Source organism: Oncorhynchus mykiss, chromosome 4, assembly GCF_013265735.2.
Source record: "Oncorhynchus mykiss isolate Arlee chromosome 4, USDA_OmykA_1.1, whole genome shotgun sequence".
Lineage (NCBI taxonomy): Eukaryota > Metazoa > Chordata > Actinopteri > Salmoniformes > Salmonidae > Oncorhynchus > Oncorhynchus mykiss.
The window spans coordinates 34,925,686-34,948,967 of NC_048568.1; the positions used below are offsets into that span (position 1 = coordinate 34,925,686).

A 23,282-nucleotide genomic window follows, 5' to 3' on the forward strand; every position below is an offset into this window, starting at 1 on the left:
CAGTCAGTCATCGTGGAGATGACATCAGTCAGTCAGTAAGTTATAGTGAAGATGACATCAGTCAGTCAGTCAGCCAGTCATAGTGGAGATGACATCAGTCAGTCAGTCAGTCATAGTGGAGATGACATCAGTCAGTCAGTAAGTTATAGTGGAGATGACATCAGTCAGTCAGTAAGTTATAGTGGAGATGACATCAGTCAGTCAGTCATAGTGGAGATGACATCAGTTATAGTGGAGACGACATCAGTCAGTCATTTATAGTGGAGATGACATCAGTTATAGTGGAGATGACATCAGTTATAGTGGAGATGACATCAGTCAGTCAGTTATAGTGGAGATGACATCAGTTATAGTGGAGATGACATCAGTCAGTCAGTTATAGTGGAGATGACGTCAGTCAGTCATAGTGGAGATGACTGTTGGCTCCAGAATGCATATGTTATTAGGCTCTCTGCAGCTTCTCTCTCCCTGATGTTTACTCTTCCCACCCGACCAGGCATACAAACACACCTGCAGTGCTGCCACAGAACCAACACTCCACCTCGAGGATGAATATTTTATTTTTCCTGCAGCTAACTAAGGTTTTTGCGAGGAGTAAATTTTGAGCTTCCCCAGGGACTCTCCTTGTACACAATGCTGTACTGTGCTATTTGTGGCATCCGTTCAGGTGGGGAAAGTTGGGGGAACGTTAGCACATGGGAAACCATCAGTAAAAAAGGTCAGTCCTAGCTTCTGCGTTGCATTGTGCTATTAATACAGAACCGGAGACTAGCGGATTAGCGTCCCTCGGACTCCCCTCCCTCTCTCCTCCACCAGCTCCTGAACAATTAGCTAAACATTGGTTACAATGCCAGCAGGGCATTAATGCAAGGTGTCAGACTTCCTCCTGCAGCTCCCACTGTCACCCAGGCCTCCTCTCCTCCCTCATCCTCTCCTCTTCCCACCTCTCCTGTCCTCTAGAGATGGACACGTATGCTCGCTCAGCTTTCTGCGTGTTACTGGTGAATCTGCCACTCTCATGTATAGTATTGGATATCCCAGCTCAGCCTAGCAACTGATTGGATATCCCAGCTCAGCCTAGCAACTGATTGGATATCTCAGATCAGCCTAGCAACTGATTGGATATCCCAGCTCAGCCCAGCAACTGATTGGATATCTCAGATCAGCCTAGCAATTGATTGGATATACCAGCTCAGCCTAGCAACTGATTGGAAATCCCAGCTCAGCCTAGCAACTGATTGGATATCCCAGCTCAGCCTAGCAACTGATTGGATATCCCAGCTCAGCCTAGCAACTGATTGGATATCCCAGCTCAGCCTAGCAACTGATTGGATATCCCAGCTCAGCCTAGCAACTGATTGGATATCCCAGCTCAGCCTAGCAACTGATTGGATATCCCAGCTCAGCCTAGCAACTGATTGGATATCCCAGCTCAGCCTAGCAACTGATTGGATATCCCAGCTCAGCCTAGCAACTGATTGGATATCCCAGCTCAGCCTAGCAACTGATTGGATATCCCAGCTCAGCCTAGCAACTGATTGGATATCCCAGCTCAGCCTAGCAACTGATTGAATATCCCAGCTCAGCCGAGCAACTGCACATCTGAACCCATTCAATTGTCCCCCCCCCCACCCCCCACCCCACTTACATAATGCCTGCTAACAATTTTAGAATACAAGCAAGTTATGTAGCATGACAATGCAGAGATGCAGACATTGCTCATTTGAATTGTGAATAGCGGGGCATGAATCACCCCAATGCTGATGGACACAGCGGGAGAAACTGTCGCTAGGTTGAACACACCAATTGTTATGTGTCACACGGTCCATTGTTAAAGCCCTCGACACTTGTCTTCGTTGGAGAAGAACATGACACATGGCTTGCCATTTATTCCCAGCAACAGGCAACCACACTAGACTGATTGTTTACTCTGACAGCCTGCTCGTCTATTAAAAACCTTTCCTCCAATGAGATTAGTGCTTTTTTTGCTTTTGCATCGTAAGTTGTTTGGCCACAGCAGTCCACGTACACACACGCACATACGCACACTGCTCTCTCTCTCTCTCTCTCTCTCTGTGTTTCTCTGCTGCAGGTCTGTGGCACTGCGATGGCTCCCACAGAAGGAGCAGGAGGGAGCAGGCAGGCAGGCAATGTGTGTATAGCTTTGAAATGACCAGGGAGTGTAGAACAGTGGATAAAACCCTGTAAGCAGGCCCTGGCAAGGCTCCCCGATTGCCTGCCTTCCGTGTGGGCCGCGGCCTGGGGGACTAATCCTTTGGCATGGGCGCGGGGCGTGTCACACATGTTGTGTGTGTGTGTGTGTGTGTGTGTGTGTGTGTGTGTGGCTGGGGACCCAAGCCGCAGCCTACAGGATGAAGACAAGACCTGGGGCCAGATTAAAAAGCCCTCCCTAATGACAAAGACGCCTTCTATCCACACGACCAGCTGACACACAGACACAGGCCCCTCAGAAAGTATCAATGGTACTGCAGTACATCCCTAACTGCACAGTGAGTGAGGTATGGAGGTCGTTTTTAACAAACTGGTGACCTGTCCTGACATAATGCAGGTCCACTGGAGATTATGAGGCAAGTGCCCTGACCTCTATATCCTCCTTGGTGTTTTGCTGTTTTTTGCTAAGTGGGCGGGCCCGGCGGAAGATGACTGGCTGATTTTCTGACAGGCTGGTTTTCTGACAGGCTGGTTTCTAACAGGCTGGTTTTCTGACAGGCTGGTTTCTAACAGGCTGTTTTTCTGACAGGCTGTTTTCTAACAGGCTGGTTTCTAACAGGCTGGTTTTCTGACAGGCTAGTTTCAAACAGGCTGGTTTTCCGAAAGGCAGTTTTTTTTGGCAGGCTGCTTTTATTTTTTATTTTTTTACCCCTTTTTCTCCCCAATTTCGTGGTATCCAATTGTTAGTAGCTACTATCTTGTCTCATCGCTACAACTCCCGTACGGGCTCGGGAGAGACGAAGGTTGAAGATCATGCGTCCTCCGATACACAACCCAACCAAGCCGCACTGCTTCTTAACACAGCGCACATCCAATGTGTCGGAGGAAACACAGTGCACCTGGCAACCTTGGTTAGCGCGCACTGCGCCCGGCCCGCCACAGGAGTCGCTGGTGCGCGATGAGACAAGGATATCCCTACCAGCCAAACCCTCCCTAACCCGGACGACGCTAGGCCAATTGTGCGTCGCCCCACGGACCTCCCAGTCGCGGCCGGTTACGACAGAGCCTGGGCGCGAACCAAGGGTCTCTGGTGCAGGCTGCTTTTTGACAGGCTGCTTACTGACTTATCAACCTGCACCCTGCAGATTGGTGCGTTGGCATCTCCTCTCCTGAATGTTATCTTGTCAGTTAAGGTGACCTGAGGGGTTTGGAGCAATCTCTGTCCCACAGCACCTTCTCAGGGCTACGGTCTACAGCGGTCTATTGTTAGGAAACAGGTGTGTGTTTGATTTGTAACGGTGGGCTACATTGGTGGCACTCAAGTATGTCATACTTCATTAGTGGGAAAGTCATCCACATTTAATTGAACAAGGCAAGCTATTAAAAGTTCAACAATGGGAATGGAGTTAATTATTGCAGGAGAAGTCTATAAATATAACTGGTTAATAGACTGGTTAATGGGGGTGGCCTCTGCACACGACTGCTGCAGTAGAGATCTGGAGATGCGGCCCCACAGAGCGAAACAAGCAGCAGAGCTGAGGGCCCATGCAGCAGTCACAGTGACACCACTGTGTACCCGTTGACACACACATAGGTGCAAGGAAGTAGAGCCACAGACACACACAACCCTTTATATAGACTTTCTTCAAATTATTAAATGTCACACATATTGACACCTCCATATATTTACATGGGAAGTAGGTGCACTAGGGCCACCTCTCGCACAAGGTGAGCATAAGGTGATAACACATCCATCGATAGATACCTGATAATGACTTGTCCTTACCTCAATCGTCACAATAGCTAAAGCAGCTAACCATACTTTTTATTCGTCATACTTCACTGGCATAGAACTATATACACAACACTGTATGAAATAGGCTACTTGACACTATTATTAAGCCTATTGAAATGTCAGTGTTAACGTTTTCCTCCAGGCACTCAATTGTGCATTCTGATTTGCATGCATTCTTGCTCAGCAGGATAGAGCCATGTATAAGCCCCAAAGTCTAGACCAAATTTGGGGATTGTGAGAATATAACTCAAGGTGAGGGCACAACCAGGTATATTGGTACCTCGGAGCTATGGGATCTTTCACCTCAATTTCATACAGGTATATCAAACTGTGAATATCCCAGTAAGCAGGGTCAGTCAGTTTTTAAAGGGAGTATGCTCAGGAAGGATGCAGACAGATATTAGATTGCGTTTCTCCAATACTGCAGCACTCTAAGGGTCTGGGGTATCTCTTCCGTAGCATGATATGGCTTGCCTCACCTCAGCCGCACTGATCCAAGCCTATTTTGCCTCAGCGGCAACCTGCGAATAATGTGTGGTCAAATAAGAGGCGTTGTCGTTCAGAGTGATCGATACCCGGCTGTCATGATGGTCCAGTTGTTTTCAGTTCAGTTGTAACCGAGCTCTCTACGAGAGAATGATCTATTGTTGCACACTATCACGTGTCTGCGCATGACACCCTCGGAAAAGTTGCAGTTGGCAGAATCTGGCGAAGTGTTATCATAACAACCAAAAACTGTACAAGAAGACTACACCTGGAACGACGGAGTTAATGATTGTTTCATCATCTGCGGGTCTATTCTTCTGCACTAGGAAGTTAAGGGGAGGTGCCATACCGAGGTGACATGACTTTGCTTCACGAATGTAACAATTAGGCGAACCTTGATGAAATCAGATTGGTTGCAATTAATATGCGGCGGCAGAACGCAGTTGGTGCGTGTAGCCTAGTTCTGCAGCCACATCCAGTTTAATCGTTTCATTGAAGAGGATGATTTAAATTGATATTCAGTAGTAGATTTTGTGCTAATTTGAAGGCAACCAGTGATATTCGTTTCAAATGAAATGGAAGTTTATTTGCTAAAATTTAAAGGGCAGAATCTGGGATTTGCGAGGGAATGCTGAATTGATTGGAGACCATCGGAATTGCCAGCCCTGTGTCATTCATTACCTGTTGTGCAGGCACGGAATTTTCACGCGCTGTTCTAGCAATCAAACAGCTGAACAGCCTTGTCTCGGCAGCACATGCAAACCGTCCGCTCCACCACTTCCCATCTGCGCTCCGGGCACTTCAAATGAGGACCGCGTCCCGAGCCTATTCTATGTGAAGCTGCGAAAACGGGCAATTCCTTCGGTCTCTCCCGTCTGCAGTGAGGCAAGGACGAAAAGTCACGGTTTGGCGGAGCTGCAGCCATGGACCAGGACGAGAACAAGAGCGTCTCGAAAAAGACCATAATCGCAAAGATTTTCAAAGTTCGCAAGAGGAGAGAGATGCTTTTCGTGCAAGTGTGTTTTCTCTGCAGTGTCCTCTTCATGGCGTGGAGCATGTCAGCACTTCTGACAAAGACAGGTGAGTGTGAGCGGTGGAAACTGCTGATAAACGCCGGGCAGGGAGGACGAAGCGGAACAGCTGAGAATTCTGCAGTGTAATGGTGCACCCTTTAACCAGCTAGCCATTAACTATATAGTCTACCGAGAATTGTATTTCGCCACGGTCATAAAAATACATTTTCAAGGACATGCAAGCGGAACATTCAGTCCAAATAATTTATGGTGCGCCCCCCCCCCGCATTTCCATATATATTTATCTGCATCAAACCGATGGAGAGATAAGATGGAACCACCGATAGTGCAGGGTTATTACTCTTAATTATTCAGTGCAAAATGCGTAACGTTTGCTTTATACCAGTGTCGAGAGAAACGGCATCTAGTTTCATTGTCGACGCAGTGGCTGTAGCCTAGCTTATGTTTGTCTCGGCATTCCGCACGCTGTCATTAAATAATTCACATGTACCTGTTAATTGTGAGGGAACCACACTGATATATTTTTCTTCCTCGTTTTCGAGTATGCGTCGGTCTGTCCATATGCCGCAGTGTGCGCAGAGGCAACGACACGTTTCTAAGAGAAGCGGCCACGGTGGCTAACACATTGACAAGCATGTAGCAGCCTACATCACCTCGGATGAATCATGGAACCCTACAAATATTTGGAAGTTGCTTATGTGTTGGTCGACATTTTGGGTTGAGCGTTGACAACCTATGGCAAAATGTGCCTGTGCCCGGCGCATCATCAGTCACCCAGCGGTTGAGAGAAAGGGAGCGAGTGAGCGTAGGCTTGTGGTAATGCTGGCATCATCGCGTCTCGCCCGGGGCTTCACACACCATTGCTCACTGGATCACCTTAATCACTCTCCAGCATCTTGCTCCTTGGTTCCGCAAGGAGTTGGAGAGATACGATTACGCGGAGGCCGTAGAAGATTACACTCGTTTGGGACATTGGTTAAACATGAGGAGTTCTCTGTGTCTCTCTCTCTCTCGATGGCTAATACATTATTCGCAGCTGCTCAGAGGTCTGCTCTGTGTAAACTTAAGTTTCAGATGGCTTACCATGCATGATTTGTTTGTGTGTGTGACATGCCCAACAACCAAAGGACATGTACCCCCATGCAGGACTCACCTCAGGTGTGTGTGAACATTTACAGGCTCACAGAATCAGATTTCCCCACAAATTAGGATGATGTAGGTATACCTGAGCTGTCAAGGTGAAACATCGGTAGATGTGCATTTGAGCAAGGCACTTAACCCTGATTTGCTCCAGGGTCACTGTAGTACTACTGACCCTGTAAAACAACACATGTCACTGCACCTATGCACTGTATGTGACAACAAAACATGAATGGAATTTATGTGTGTGTGTTTTATCACACAGACAAGTATCCCTGTAAGTTGGCTTTTGAACAGAACATCATATGTATGACTGATAAGTGCTGTCACTCAGACTGTCTTCATCTTGTTCTGACACGAATGGAGATTTCACCCGAGATCAATTATCAATGGCTGTCAAAATCAGCCTATTGTGATTAGGCAGCCATGTTTAGGATGGACACCATAAGCTTGGAGCGCGCACACACCACATAATCCTCCAATTTCAAAATGAATCTATTCACCTGACATATTTGCATTCAGAGTAATATTAACGTACACAGGGGAGACAGCATAGAAGGCCATCCTCTCTGCCTGCAGTAGGCATGTAGGTAAGGAATGAGCACAATCTGATTTGTTCTCAATTCTTTTAACCCTCCACCTCCTACCCAGTAGCAGAACATGTCCATCTGATGTCAATCACTCTGACCCTTGAACTCAGAAACAAATAAATCGGCACACAATGTGGCTTATGTCAGCGCTCACGGATATATCGGAATTTTTATTAATTACATTACAAACAACAAAAGGCTTAAACGATTATTCTGGAATGATATCACGCAGATGAGCTCATCTCCAAAAGGCTGTCTGGGGACCAAAGTAATGGTTTGGCTTTATTTAGCATTTATTCAAGGTTGCTGACGTGTGCCGTGGTTGTCGGCCATTAAGAGGTTATTTGATGAGGGGGCATGCTGTGTGAACGCCAACCATGTTGGGACATGGTACATGCTTGATGGTCACCTTTTGTGAGGTGAGGCAGGTGTTTGATCAGAGAACAATATAACCCCTCACCCCCCCCCCCCCTGTACTCATCCCTCACCTCCCCTGTACTCTTCCCCCCCCCCCCCCGAACTCATCTGAATGCACTCCATGCTGCTCTCTTTCTTGAACCACCATCAGAATAATAACCAGGCATTCATCATGACATACTATGTCTCTGTCCCCTCTCTAACTCGGATGGGAGTACTCCAGGGTTGGTTATGTCTGGGACTAATGTAGTGCCAAGCTGAATGGACCAGATAGATGGGAATTGAGTGATGGACTACTTAAGGGTTATGCTTCTGTTCTGTCAAGGAGGGAGTCTCCATCTCTCACCTCCAGTCTGATTGGAGGAGGTGTATGTCTCCATGATGGACAAGGTAGAGTACGGCTGACTGCGGTTACAGAGCCAGGGCCCCGGTCTGACAGGTGTGTGTGTGTGTGTGTGATGTTGATGCGATGGAATGGAGAGGTGGCTGGGACATCAGGGCAGGGAGGCGGAGGGGAGCTGCTCATGGCAGAGATTGATCGGCATCCTTGGTCCGTCTCCCTTGCCAGCTGATTGGACCAAGTTGCAGGATGATTTACCCCTCCATTTCTTTCCCTCTCTCTCACAGCATAATGCAGTCAAAGGTAGCTGCTCCTCTGCTTGGTTAACGTCTTTGTATTCTGACTCAAGACAGCAAATTAGTTAGGTCAAAGAGAAAGGGGCTTAAAAAAACCCATCTTGTTTTGTCTTGCAATTTCCATGGATTCATCCTGAGGCTTTTATCTCCGATGGAATTCAGACGTTGTAACGCATCTTAATTGTCTTACCTCAAAGCTTAAGTCTGGTTGGTCTGTTCTCTTCTTCCAAAGACTTAACCAAAAGTCATTACCCAAAGGGAAAGGTTACTTAGTCATTTGGGTAGGACTGTAATCATTTTGTGTTGGTGGTTGAAATCAGTGAGCCTATAATCTAACTGGGGTCAAACACTGAATGCCTGCAAATCTGGGTTATTTGCTCATTAAAATGTCATTCAAAAGCTCTGGAAAACCTTTGAGAAATGACTGAACAAAAGCCACAAGCGTTGGAAGTTGGCCGTGTGTATGGGTGATTTGCATCCAGCAATCAGGAATTAAACAGTTCTCATTTTGTATTCATCCCATTTAAAACCCTTTGACACATTCAAACCTGAATGGAAGGGGGAAATGAACTAAATCCACTCCATCCAACAATGTGATTAATTATCAAGTGTGGTAGAAATGCATATACATTTAGTTTCAAATCTATCAGTTAAGCATCTTAAAGATATACATTTAAGATGGTTGACATGATTTGTGAATGCTTCAGTGAATTTTGAGCATCTTTTTCACAGATACATTGGTTATGTTCGGTTCAGTGTTTACTCAGCTTCTTTGTAACATGGTTTTTGATGAGCAAGGATACCCTCCCTTTTATAATATGTTTTGTTCTTCCAGGCCATGGAATGATCCTGGAGAATGGACACGAGAAGCACGAACATTGGGGAAGGAGGCTCATGGGACATGAACCCGACAACGACAATGAGACCGAGTCGAAGAACTGCACAGAGCCAGGTATGCTCCATCACTGGAGAGAACTGTCGTCATTGTTCTTATTGAGTTAGTCTTCTATTGGATGACACTGGCCCTAGTTTTGTATTTATTATTTGAAAATCAAATTTATTTAGAAAGCCCTTTTTACATCGTCCAATGTCACAAAATGCTGTACAGAAACCCAGCCTAAAACCCCAAACAGCAAGCAATGCAGATGTAGAAGCACGGTGGCTAGGAAAAACTCCGGGTGCCGGGTGGAGATTATAACAGAACATGGCCAAGATGTTCATAGATGACCAGCAGGGTCAGATGATAATAATCACAGTGGTTGTAGAGGGTGCAACAGGACAGCACCTCAGGAGTAAATATCAGTTGGCTTTTCATAGCCGATCAGTCAGAGACAGCAGGTGCGGTAGAGAGCGAGTCCAAAACAACAAGTCAAGGTAGCACGTCCAGTGAACAGGTCAGGGTTCCATAGCCGTAGGCAGAAGAGTTGAAACTGGAGCAGCAGCATGACCAGGTGGTCTGGGGACAGCAAGGAGTCATCAGGCCAGGTAGTCTGAGGCATGGTCCTAGGGCTCAGGTCCTCCGAGAAAGAGAAAAAGTGTCGGGAGACACTGTGGCCTTGTCCGACGATACAGGCAGGATATAACCCCACCCACTTTGCCAAAGAACAGCCCCCACACCACTAGAGGGATATCTTCAACCACCAACCTACTACCCTGAGACAAGGCCGAGTATAGCCCACGAAGATCTCCCCCACGGCACGAACCCAGGGGGGGGGGGGGCAACCTGGACAGGAAGACCACGTCAGTGACTCAACCCACTCAACTGACGCACCCCTCCTAGGGATGGCATGGAACGGCAGCCCCCGTAATAGGGTTAGAGGCAGAGAATCCCAGTGGAGAGGGGAACCGGCCAGCAAGGGTAGTTAGTTGCTCCATTACCTTTCCGTTCACCTTCACACCCCTGGGCCAGACTACACAATCATAGGACCTGCTGCCTACTGAAGAGATGAATATTCTTGATATGTTTGTTAAAAGAGAGATGAGGGTCCAGAGTAACGCCAAGGTCCTTCAGTTTTGAGACGATAAAAACAATTTTCACACTAATCATTGAAATGTATTTTATATTCGCAGTACTTTAGATACCCAGCCTAAACCCCCAAAGAGTAACTGATCAGTGTTACAGGGTTTATTGGTCAATGCAGAGATGTTCTTCTGGTCCATTGACCTGCATTCTGTGTTGTTTAGTTTTGCTCCAAGGCCATTTAAATCATTTGCATTGCAATACACACTAAAATACCAATTCTAAGTTTAGGTGTTGAATATGTTAGAGCAGCCTTGGTCCATTTAGGAATTAGATATTTTTGTGCAGTACACAGAAGAAACCACTGACATTGCTGAAAGGGTGTTCCACATTTGGCTTGATAAATTGTGATGAATGCTCAGGTGTGCATGAATTCTCATTGATTTAACAGTACACTGGTAACGACAACTAGGTATATCCTTTAAATGTATATAGTTTATGTATGAGCAGACTCCAGCTTCTGTTCCACTGTGATATTGTTGTGATTCCGATCATTAAATCTTCTAAACATGTTATATGATGTTATAGGGAGTTGTCCCTTAAACACTCGGAGGGTGACACAAGGTAACAGACACTTTGGAAGGTAATGACTGGCTATATACACTGCTCAAAAAAATAAAGGGAACACTAAAATAACACATCCTAGATCTGAATGAATGAAATATTCTTATTAAATACTTTTGTCTTTACATAGTTGAATGTGCTGACAAATCACACAAAAATTATCAATGGAAATCTAATTTATCAACCCATGGAGGTCTGGATTTGGAGTCACACTCAAAATTAAAGTGGAAAACCACACTACAGGCTGATCCAACTTTGATGTAATGTCCTTAAAACAAGTCAAAATGAGGCTCAGTAGTGTGTGTGGCCTCCACGTGCCTCCCTACAACGCCTGGGCATGCTCCCGATGAGGTGGCGGATGGTCTCCTGAGGGATCTCCTCCCAGTACTGGACTAAAGCATCCGCCAACTCCCGGACAGTCTGTGGTGGATGGAGCGAGACATGATGTCCCAGATGTGCTCAATTGGATTCAGGTCTGGGGAACGGGCGGGCCAGTTCATAGCATCAATGCCTTCCTCTTGCAGGAACTGCTGACACACTCCAGCCACATGAGGTCTAGCATTGTCTTGCATTAGAAGGAACCCAGGGCCAACTGCACCAGCATATGGTCACACAAGGGGTCTGAGGATCTCATCTCGGTACCTAATGGCAGTCAGGCTACCTCTGGCGAGCACATGGAGGGCTGTGCGGCCCCCCAAAGAAATGCCACCCCACACCATGACTGACCCACCACCAAACCGGTCATGCTGGAGGATGTTGCAGGCAGCAGAACGTTCTCCACGGCGTCTCCAGACTCTGTCACGTGCTCAGTGGTAACCTGCTTTAATCTGTGAATAGCACATGGCGCCAGTGGCGAATTTGCCAATCTTGGTGTTCTCTGGCAAATGCCAAACGTGTTGGGCTGTAAGCACAACCCCCACCTGTGGACGTCGGGCTGTCATACCACCCTCATGGAGTCTGTTTCTGACCGTTTTAGCAGACACATGCACATTTGTGGCCTGCTGGAGGTCATTTTGCAGGGCTCTGGCAGTGCTCCTCTTGCTCCTCCTTGCACAAAGTAGCGGTCCTGCTGCTGTGTTGTTGCCCTCCTACGGCCTCCTCCATGTCTCCTGATGTACTGGCCTGTCTGCTGTTAGCGCCTCCATGCTCTGGACACTACGCTGACAGACACAGCAAACCTTCTTGCCACAGCTCTCATTGATGTGTCATCCTGGATGAGCTGCACTACCTGAACCACTTGTGTGGGTTGTAGACTCCGTCTCATGCTACCACTAGAGTGAAAGCACCGCCAGCATTCAAAAGTGACCAAAACATCAGCCAGGAAGCATAGGAACTGAGAAGTGGTCTGTGGTCACCACCTGCAGAACCACTCCTTTATTGGGGGTGCCTTGCTAATTGCCTATATTTTCCACCTGTTGTCTATTCCATTTGCACAACAGCATGTGAAATGTATTGTCAATCAGTGTTGCATCCTAAGTGGACAGTTTGATTTCACGGGAGTGTGATTGACTTGGAGTTACATTGTGTTGTTTTAAGTGTTCCCTTTATTTTTTTGAGCAGTATATATATATATATATATAGCTCCTTTGTGACATGTTTGACCTAATGGAGATTGACAGTTTCTCATTACTGTCCACAAAGAGCACAACCGTTTGAGGGCCTCACTGGAAGTGTTGAAGGTTGAAGCATCCTGTTATTATAAGAGGAAGTTTGGTTTGTGTTGAATTGTTCAAGCAAAGCCTCCATAAACCCTAATGAGTTAACACTTTTACTCTACAAATGTATTTTGTAGAGTTAATTTGTTGTTGTATTACTCTCAAAGTATATTGGATTTACATTGTCAAGTGCATAGAATTTTTGTTAACTTTATTTAAACGCAGTAGGGTCCTTTTGAGACGAGTGCCAGTTGACAAGATTATGAGCTGGAAATCGTAGTACTTCTAATCCCGAGGGGGATTACCTTTATTCTCATCCAAGGCCTTCTTGCCCACTCCAGACAGACTGCCCCATTCATTCCTTCTCTCCTCTTTTGTTCTACATTCTCCTGGCCGACCATATGTCTTTCTAATATGAAAATATGCTCATTTGACAGTCTGGTTGTGTTTCCAGAAATGTGCTCTAAGTGTGACCGGGACGACCATGTAGCATCCTGGCATCTCCCCCTCGGCCCCCTGGGACAGAGCAGGGAGAGTTGGGTTGGGGATGGCACCAGGGTAAACTGAATGGTTGCGAATGATTATTATCCAAGGCCTTTTTTTATGCTGTTATTGTCTTCCACTTGCTTTGGTCTTCTCTTTCTTCATCATCATAATCTCTATGCTCAGTAGGAGAAAGTCCTTTTCTGGGTTCACCAGAGGTGCTAATGTTGATCAGAGGCGGAGGACGCTTGATGAAGACCATTATCATAAATGAGGTTTATTGGGCGTTTAGCAATATTACGTTCTTAGAAATAGACTTTATTAAAAAAGCTAAGAATTGTTGCTGGTACACTAGACAATGAAACACAGGCATCAAATTAAATGACTGTTTGATATTTGACTTCATTCACAGTATCATATCAACTGGAATGCTTCTGTATTCTTTTATTTTCTTGAGTCATCATTACCCCCTTTTATATAATTAAAATGTGTGTTTAGAGATCTCAATTCCCCTTTGACTGGCCCAATGATGAATGGGAACTGTAGTTCTGCTCTAAATAGTTCTGCTGGAACTGTAGTTCTGCTGGAACTGTATCTCTGCCTAATTTGACAGCATATAATAATTCTGAGTGAAAGCATTTCTGTTTTATTGCAAAACTTGAGTGTTTTATTAGTCCCTACAGGGGGAAGTGAACCAAATTGGCGCGTGAACAACTTGCTTTTGAATTGTACTTTGTTACAGGCACTTTGCAAGGTTAAATCATAAGAGGAATACATTGACTTATTCCAGTAGCATAATTAATAAGCTTATGGTGTATTCGAACAGAACGCTAAAAAGCTAAGTGAAACTGAACCATAAAGCAAAGGTTTTAGTATAGCCTTGTTTGTAGTATGTAATAATCCCTGGGGGGATTTTGATTACATTGGTTTTAGATACTCCATCACACTAATCTGCAGGAGAGAGGTGGAGGTGTGTGTGTGTACATGTTGCATGATTTGGCAGGGGTGATATGGGAAGGTGAGTCACACTGCCCACAGCTGAAACATCATGACACTGGCAGCCTTGAAACTGCAGTGTGTCTGTGAGGGAGAGAGGGCTGGAGAAAGTGCGGTACATTAAAGGCTGTAGTGTTGGGAAAATTGATTAAACGGGCGATGGTTGGGCAGATGTGGAGCGAGTGGGTGACCCGTTAGAAACGGTAGCCTGCCGGTTGTTGCAGCCCGCCCTGCTCTCCAGCCCGCCCTGCTTGCCATCTTTCAGTGGCGAGTCAAGCAGGTTAATCAACTCTGGGGAAACACCAGAAGGAAGCATTTTAAAAGGGGAATTAAGCAGGGGATTATGCTGCTGCAGCTTCCGCATATTGGAACATGACCTTCCTTCCGCTTTCTTGCTCGCATGCCAACAGGAAGAGCTATACAGGGCCCTGTTCATTTGGCACCAAACGGATGAAAGTGGACTGAAATTGGTCCAACAAGAAACGGGCATTTCTGTTTTCCATTGCAATATGTTTTTAAAACGTTGCAGGCACTAAATGAACAGAACCCAGTAGAATGGGTGAGTGACTGTCCTGTGCTGCTCAGGACCCAGTAGAATGGGTGAGTGACTGTCCTGTGCTGCTCAGGACCCAGTAGATTGGGTGAGTGACTGTCCTGTGCTGCCCCGGACCCAGTATAATGGGTGAGTGACTGTCCTGTGCTGCCCCGGACCCAGTAGAATGGGTGAGTGACTGTCCTGTGCTGCTCGGGACCCAGTAGAATGGGTGAGTGACTGTCCTGTGCTGCCCCGGACCCAGTAGAATGGGTGAGTGACTGTCCTGTGCTGCATGCAGCAGCTTCTCTCGTTCATGTCTATATGTTCATATCTATCTTGTCCAACACGCCCACATCAGACTCCCATTGATTCCTGTATTTGTATTCAAGTCTCCTTCTCGCTCACCATTGAGAGGTTTGACTCAACACTTTTGTATATTATTCATGAGTGTATGGTATTTACATCAATTAGCTGTTTAGAGCAATGCAGCAATTTTATAATTCAGCCATGCATTGATTTGGCCACTAAGTACATTCTGAATAGGACCCACTGCTATAAGCGTTTGTTGCATGTCCATGGAGTGATCCTTTAGGGGGACTTGTTTTACCTATCACCCCATTACACAGATGAATATATACATTCCACAGCGGTTACCCCCTTTAGGTAATTGAAGCAGCAATCTACTGGTCCAACAAGTCTGCTTCCCCTCCCACGTCTACAACTAGCCTGCCCCGTCACTCTGCTGCCCCGTCACTCTGCTGCCCCGTCACTCTGCTGCCCGTCACTCTGCTGCCCCGTCACTCTGCGGCCCCGTCACTCTGCGGCCCCGTCACTCTGCGGCCCCGTCACTCTGCGGCCCCGTCACTCTGCGGCCCCGTCACTCTGCGGCCCCGTCACTCTGCGGCCCCGTCACTCTGCGGCCCCGTCTACTACACTGACATATGATGTCTGAAGGGACTTGTGTGTCGTCAATCTACTGGAGCAGAAGGTGTATGTGTATGTGTGTGTGTCAATGACATTTCTGTGTGTCTCTGTATGTGCACATCAAGGGTGTGTGCTGTTGTGGAGTGGGTTTACCCAGCCATGTGACGGGGAGGCACAGCTTGGACTGGTACGTCAACCGCCACATGCCAACAGTGGGATTTGCAGTGTTGACATGGTTTCTAGGTGCCACGGCAACATGCTCAGATGTTCAGCCTGACCCTGACCAGCTCCCCAGAGCAAACGGTATGATGTGGGCCTCCATTGATGATGTCACATAATTCTTGTGTACCTAAGACATCATTGGCAGGCATAACGAATGACAATCTGGTCATGCAAATTAGTAATTATCTACAAATAATGAATTACGATTCGTTACTTGCAACTTTCATCATTTACATTTTCCAGTTGAATATTATGTTTTGCAGTACGTATTTCAGAAAATAGTCAACACCCTCTTGACCAATCAGAATGTAATATTCTGTCATGCTATGGTATGATTTTTAGTAATGGCATTTCTTGTGGGGGAACCTTATTGATCTGGTTTAGTCCTTGGCAGAATGGTATCAGAACTGGCTAGTGTGATGAGTGGTTGGTCTGTCCTGATATGGGTCCAGGACAACAGATAGACGAACCCCTATACTGAGCCCTGTTATGTAAGGCCTCAGCATACATCTATCAGTCAGATTACAGACTAAATGCATTAAATTACAGCATAGTTAATGTGTTCTGTTTGATTATGGCTGATAAGTGAATGGACTTTTTGAAAGGTGCACCTAGGGCTTTTGCTGTGACCGTATTAACGCCACACCGGTGGTCATGAAGTCAGTCAAATTCCACGTGACCGTTTAGTTACGGTAATTAGGCTTCTTCAAGCTCTGATGTTGCTGATGGTCATTAGTAGCCTACCAAACTTGCTAACTGCCTGGTACTCAGCACTCTATTGTCCCTCTAATCACTCTGACATCAATGCAAATGTACTTGAACATCTAATCAAACACTTAATGAAAGCCCATGAGCTCATGTTGCCCAACATTTCTGTAGGCTATGCAATTGTAGGAGAACAGAGTGATGGCCTCTATTAAAAAAATGAGGATCCCATCAGCTTTCTATAGGCTTACTATTTATTTATCAACTTTTCTAATGTCTAGGCTATACTCCTGTTGTAAAGAGAAGCAATGTGCTATCTGGCTGGCATGAAAATAAATGCATGATAATGGTCCATTATAAAACCAAACTAATTTCACATCTTATTTAATAAACTCAGCAAAAAAAGAAACACCCCTTTTTCAGGACCCTGTCTTTTGAATGATAATTCGTAAAAATCTAAATAACTTCACAGATCTTCACTGTAAAGGGTTTAAACAATGTTTCCCATGCTTGTTCAATGAACCATGAACAAATAATGAACATGCACCTGTAGAACGGTCGTTAATTACCTACCCTCTGTAAGCTGTTAGTGTCTTAAGGTCACAGTTAGGCCTCTTTAGTGTCCTATGTTTTCATATCTACTGACTGAAAAACACCAAAAGAAAGATGCCCAGGGTCCCTGCTCATCTGTGTGAACGTGCCTTAGGCATGCTGCAAGGAGGCATGAGGACTGCAGATGTGGCCAGGGCAATAAATTACAATGTCCGTACTGAGAGATGCCTAAGACAGCGCTACAGGGAGACAGGATTGACAGCTGATTGTCCTCGCAGTGGCAGACCACGTGTAACAACACCTGCACAGGATCGGTAGATCCGAACATCACACTTGCGGGACAGGTACAGGATGGCAACATCTGCCCGAGCTACACCAGGAACACACAATCCCTCCATCAGTGCTCAGACTGTCTGCAATAGGCTGAGAAAGGCTGGACTGCGGGCTTGTATGCCTGTTGTAAGGCAGTTCCTCACCAGACCTCACTGGCAACAACGTCGCTTATCGGCACAAACCCACCATCCCTGGACCGGACAGGACTGGCAAAAAGTGCTCTTCACTGACGAGTTGCAGTTTTGTCTCACCAGGGGTGATGGTCGGATTTGCGTTTATCATTGAAGGAACGAGCTTAACCCCGAGGCCTGTACTCTGGAGGGGGGTTGATTTGAGGTGGAGGTTCCGTCATGGTTTGAGGCGGTGTGTCACAGCATCATCGGACTGAGCTTGTTGTCATTGCAGGCAATCTCAACGTTGTGCGTTACAGGGAAGACATCCTCCTCCCTCATGTGGTACCCTTCCTGCAGGCTCATCCTGACACGACCCTCCAGCATGACAATGCCAGCAGCCGTACTGCTCGTTCTGTGTGTGATTTCCTGCAAGACAGGAATGTAATTGTTCTGCCATGACCAGCGACGAGCCCAGATCTCAATCCAATTGAGCACGCCGGGGACCTGTTGGATTGGAGGGTGAGGGCTAGGGCCATTCCCCCCTGAAATGTCCAGGAACTTGCAGGTGCCTTGGTGGAAGAGTGGGTATCATTTCACAGCAAGAACTGGCAAATCTGGTGCAGTCCATGAGGAGGAGATGCACTGCAGTACTTAATGCAGCTGATATGTGGCCAGATACTGAGGTACTTTTGATTTTGACCCCCTCCCCCCTTTGTTCAGGGACACATTATTTCATTTCTGTTAGTCACATGTCTGTAGAACTTGTTCAGTTAGTCTGTTGTTGAATCTTATGTTCATACAAATATTTACATGTTAAATTTGCTGAAAATAAACGCAGTTGACTGAGGACCTTTTTCTTTTTATGCTGAATTTATATGTAAAGACAAGATTAACCCTCCTGCTGTGTTCTGGTCAAAATTGACTGATTTTGGTTTTCTCTCTGAAAAATGTAGCTCATTTAATCTGATTGTCATATAAGGTTCCATGACTTTGTCCACACAGGGCATCTGAACACACAAAATACATTTGGATGATTTTCATTACATTTTGCGTGTTTTATATACCTTTTGTTCACCTGTGATCTTACCAGTCATTGACCGGTCATTAGAAACGAATGGGTGAGACTACAATTAATGTAGAAAATTGAGTTCAGGCACATGCCCATTCATCAGATGGACACTCTTCCTCTCCCAGGCCCCCACATACATGTGTGTTTGAGCACACACACCTCACTCCCCTTTTTGGCTTCCATGACAACCCCCTTTCCCCAATAGAATCTTTCCACCACGGGAACCACACCTGTTGGCATTCTCACAAACAATCGCAACATTGTTTCAATAATATATAGAACTTCTCTCGCTTCTCCGGTATATAATGCTATTTTGAGGCCTTGTTCACAATCCATTCTGTGGCAGCACAATGACCAAATGATATACTGTATGTGAGGCTCGTGATCATATCTTTGATCATGACACTGGTGAGGAGAGAGTCCTTGTTAAACTTTGACACAAAGTAGTCTGTGTTAAATAGCACCATATGTTTAATCTGACTATTTGTTATAGTCAAAATAATCCATACAGTAATGCTTTTTTAAACTCAAAAACGAGTTGAGGCCTATGAATAGCAAATATAAGTTCAAACTTGTAATGTTCACAATAACTTAAATTGATAAAAAGATCTAACACCACATTAGGTGATAACATATGTATTATGGATTTTATAATCAGCTAAAACGGGGCGTTAATTTTGGACCAGGTACACAGAATTAATCAACATGAAACGAACACAACAGGAGGGTTAAATCAAAAGTCTGATGGGTGACAATATTAGCCAATCACTTGTGAATTATATATTTTCACTGACTTTTTAAAATCTTAGTCGCCTATATGTTTTGATAAGGTTTGTATCACAACGAAAGTGGCCAAATAACTTCTTAAAATTAAGCACATTCATCTACGTACTTTACAAAGAGTGTAGAGCCCAACATGAGCAGCACGTTTCAATTTTGGGGAAGATCATTTTCGCCATGAAAATGCACCTTTTGTAGTAAAAGCATTACATGCATATTTGCATTTAAGGTCACTTTTGATAATGGTGTTTTCCCGGTAATGGAATATTTGCTTATAGCGTACTGCCATGTGCTCATTGCTGTGCTTATGTGAATAAATAGCCTATTAATTAATTTGGGATATATCGTATCCCACAACTGTCCCAGACTATGTTTGGAATATTTATTTCTCATAAAAAAAATAGGTCAACTTTTGTACTATGGGGGACCTTCAATTATGCACCTCGGAATTGGATAATAATGCACGCAGTTGTATCCCCGATGTATCAGGATTCGCTTGTAGCCTGTGAGAAAGACTCAATCACGTGATGGAGAGCCATGTGAGGTGCTTCCCAGCGCGCAGTTCTCGGGGAGAAGTGCACAACACAGCACTCCGGGTCACGGACACAATGGCCACTGGTCACAAAAGTCATGGATTTTTTTAGGGTGCATTATGGCCACACAAAGGGGATGCCGCCGGGAAATTCAAGGCATTGCTTGTCAAATTGTGAATTAAATACTTAAATTGTTTTTAAAAAGCATCATTAGAGTCGCGTCATGCTGACTTACAATGTATTAATGATCAAAACATATAGCCCAACGTTTGTAGAACAACTAAAGTTACATTAACTCATTTAAGCATCTAGGAGTACCTATGTTAAGTCCTCAACACAGAATAGCCGCATATGCGCGCTCCCGCAAATCCTTTAGAGAAAATATCCTTTCTATTCAATTCAGTTTTGTTCAATTGTATTCTTAATACTATAAAATAATGCCACGGAATTTTAAGCAAATCTTGTCTGCTAAATGAACTAGTGTATCCCACAGCCATTTGGCATAGTCAGGGCCTAACATGAGGACAACTCAGAGCATGTTATTCTGTTCTTCTGAAATAGACTACATTTTCTTCATATCATGTTGCTTTAGACCTGTCTAAAATAATGGATTTATTATGACGGTGTAGACTATTACATGGATTTATTCGACTTTTTTTTTAAATGTAGATGTTCCAAAGGTCTGAATCAGTGGCTGTGTGGAAGCCAGAAGATGCTAAATTAGTTTGTTCATTAACGTTCAATTACCGTGAGACCGACATTCATTTGCATGACAATCACCAGCTGATGCAATTTTGTGACTGCCACAGTCCTAGGTGCACCCGGATAAGAACATAAAATGCATGCGTTACATTTGGCAGAGATGGCAGACCATATCCATGTACCACACACACACACACACAGCCTATTCAGTCATGTTGATGTACCAATACATATGGAGATGTGCATGTCAAGTCCAAGCTTAACAAATGTATTTAGTGTGTGAGAGAGAGACGTGGCGAGGAGAGCACTAGAGCTACTTATGATCACAGGCCTAATGTCCAGACAGTTGTGGCCTATAGGATCTGGTATGTGGCAGGAGATGATTGGATAAGAATCTCATTGACCAACCAGTGGTTCGCACTAGCAGGGCAAAGGCTTGTGCTGGTAAACCCTCCAACAGAGCTCTGGACTTAGATTACTCCTGGGGCGGTGGTGTGTGTGTGGGTGTGGAGGAGACGGATAAACAAAAGTGTTGCCAGCATTTTCTTGCATAAGCAGCCGCCACTCGTCAGGTGTCCAAACAGAAAATCCAGTGATGTATTAATAGACGTTTCTCTCTGCCTTCCCACTTAGACTTCCCAATGAAACAATCCCAAACAAATTCAACAACAATGTGACAAAGGAGGTTATTCTGCTGTTGTCCTTTTCACAAGGTCCATTGAGCACACTATGTATTTACGTGGTACAAAATGTAGCTTGTTAATGTCACACATTAGTGCCGGTTTACACTAACTGCCGTTGTGGAAAACAATATCGATAGAATGTACATTTTGTAGACCGACTAAAATACTACTTGGGCATTTAAAAAGGTCATCGGTGGAAATAAAATAATTTTTAACATTGTATTTTGGCTGAGTCAGATGGCTCAGCTCAAGTGACGTAAAGCTGCGGTGACAGCATTCACTGCTACTATCGTTGACAGAATCTAATATGATAGAAGTTAACATATTATTTAAGGGCACCAAACTATTTTAACCTTGCATGTGTGCAATATGTCACTCAGACTTTATCTTAGCCTACTACTTTGTACGTTGTTTTGTCATAGCTAAAGGTATTCTAGTTGAAATTGATTCACATTGGCATGCTTTTAGTATGACTTTGTGGATTAGGGTCCTGTACACTGAAGTTGTACAACTGATGTGCAACACATTTGGCACAAGAGATGTGATTCATAACAGAAAGGAGAGTTTTTCTAAACAATAATAAATGCCGACTTTATGGAAACTCTCCGTTGGATCACAACCATTGTGTCGGGCCAAGGTGTATCACTGCATGTGATTTTGAAGTTACATTATGGCAGTGCATTAATGTATGGTGTGCCACTTCATTCATATGAAAGTGGTGCCGTGTCCATTTTACACATTTAGCTGGTACACAGATATACCTCTTATGCATGGGTAGGAAGGGTGGTGAGAGCCTGCGTATCAATTTGTGCTTACCATGTTCAGGAATGTTGATTTGATATATAAAAAAATATCCACCAAGAACATTATTTCAAAGTTGACTCGGGTTGAAACGGAATGATACATAGCCTACTCCAAAGACATATCCCCCAAAAGGGTTCCCACACACTGTTTCACACTGACCAGCTGCAACAACCTGCGGCACACAGCAGCGGGTTGTCAGTGCAATTGCCGTCACCTCTGGATCCCACTTGTGTGCCGCCTTTTTTTTAAAGGGTGACTCTGCATTTCGAAAAATAAATCGGCAACCCCGCCACTGATTTGGTGAACAGCTGAGGGATGGGACTGGATTAATGTAACCCCTCTCAAACTCACGGACAGAGCTATGGAGGCAAGGACTGACCATCCATGATATCAACATCAAAGTTTTAACCATGCTTTAATGCTATAGTGTTTGTTTACAATTACGTTTGTAAACAAAAGTAAAACAAGTTTTATTATTCAACAATCAAAGCATATATATTAATTTTAAAAATGGATGTAGAAACCGCAGATTGCCAATGTTTAAACATCAACACTGTCGGAGCAACTATATATCGATGCATGATGACTTTGTTCCAATTAATAGCGAGACATTTGGCAGAAAGCGAGCATATAGATAGGCCAAGGTTATGTGAGGGTGTTAATCTAGCTAGTCTATATGATGCTATTCTTGGGCCAGGTTTGAGACGCGTCATTTAATCAAGCAGCACGCTCACGCCTAAGGGCTGCTCCCCTTTCTGTCTGCTGTAGCAGTAGCCTAGCGCTCCCCGCCTATCCCCGTGTGGCAAAGGGCTGTTGAAGCATGTTCGTGTCCGGACTGACCTCCGCAGGGAAGGACACGGGCAAACCCTGCGCAAACGGTGTCCGGTTCAATGTTTACAACGCGGTGAGCGAGAGGCGACCCCCTCCGTCCGCTCAACTGTGCGCTAGCTCCCGGTCGCGTCCTCTAAGTACTCTTTTGCTATCGTACCTATTTATACCACGCGCACAGCCAGATCTGATTGCATCGTGGCACCAAGGGATTGTGCCATTAACTGCAAAGAGGGAGAGATGGTGATGGCTGGTAGAGCCATTCAATTATTGATTGACTCACAGAACACCTCAGTCGGTATTGGAAGACATAACGGGCAAACGTGGACTGTACAGAGAGCGGGTTAAAGCCACTCTAGGGGAAACGTATGTTATTTACTTGGATGGCAGCTCTATTTGATTCCTCTAAGCTTTGTAGTCGTCATTGCCAAATGAGTCAAGTTAATGATGCCTATGGTATTTCCCGAATTGGGCTATTAATGTTATTGTTGTGTTACATAATGCCACTCGA

General features: G+C 45.1%; 1 protein-coding gene across 2 annotated transcripts in view; it reads left to right on the forward strand.

Moving 5' to 3' along the window:
• The first annotated feature begins 4,564 nt into the window (after positions 1–4,564).
• LOC110522553 (sodium/potassium/calcium exchanger 4) overlaps positions 4,565–23,282 on the forward strand; it is a 40,214-nt gene continuing 21,496 nt past the window's right edge. Inside the window, exons 1-2 of one of the 2 annotated variants that reach the window (XM_036976163.1) lie at positions 4,565–4,806; positions 9,106–9,222. In XM_036976163.1, coding sequence (XP_036832058.1) covers positions 9,114–9,222 — 109 coding nt within the window. In that variant the 5' untranslated portion in view covers positions 4,565–4,806; positions 9,106–9,113. The other variant, XM_036976162.1, reaches the window with a different exon arrangement.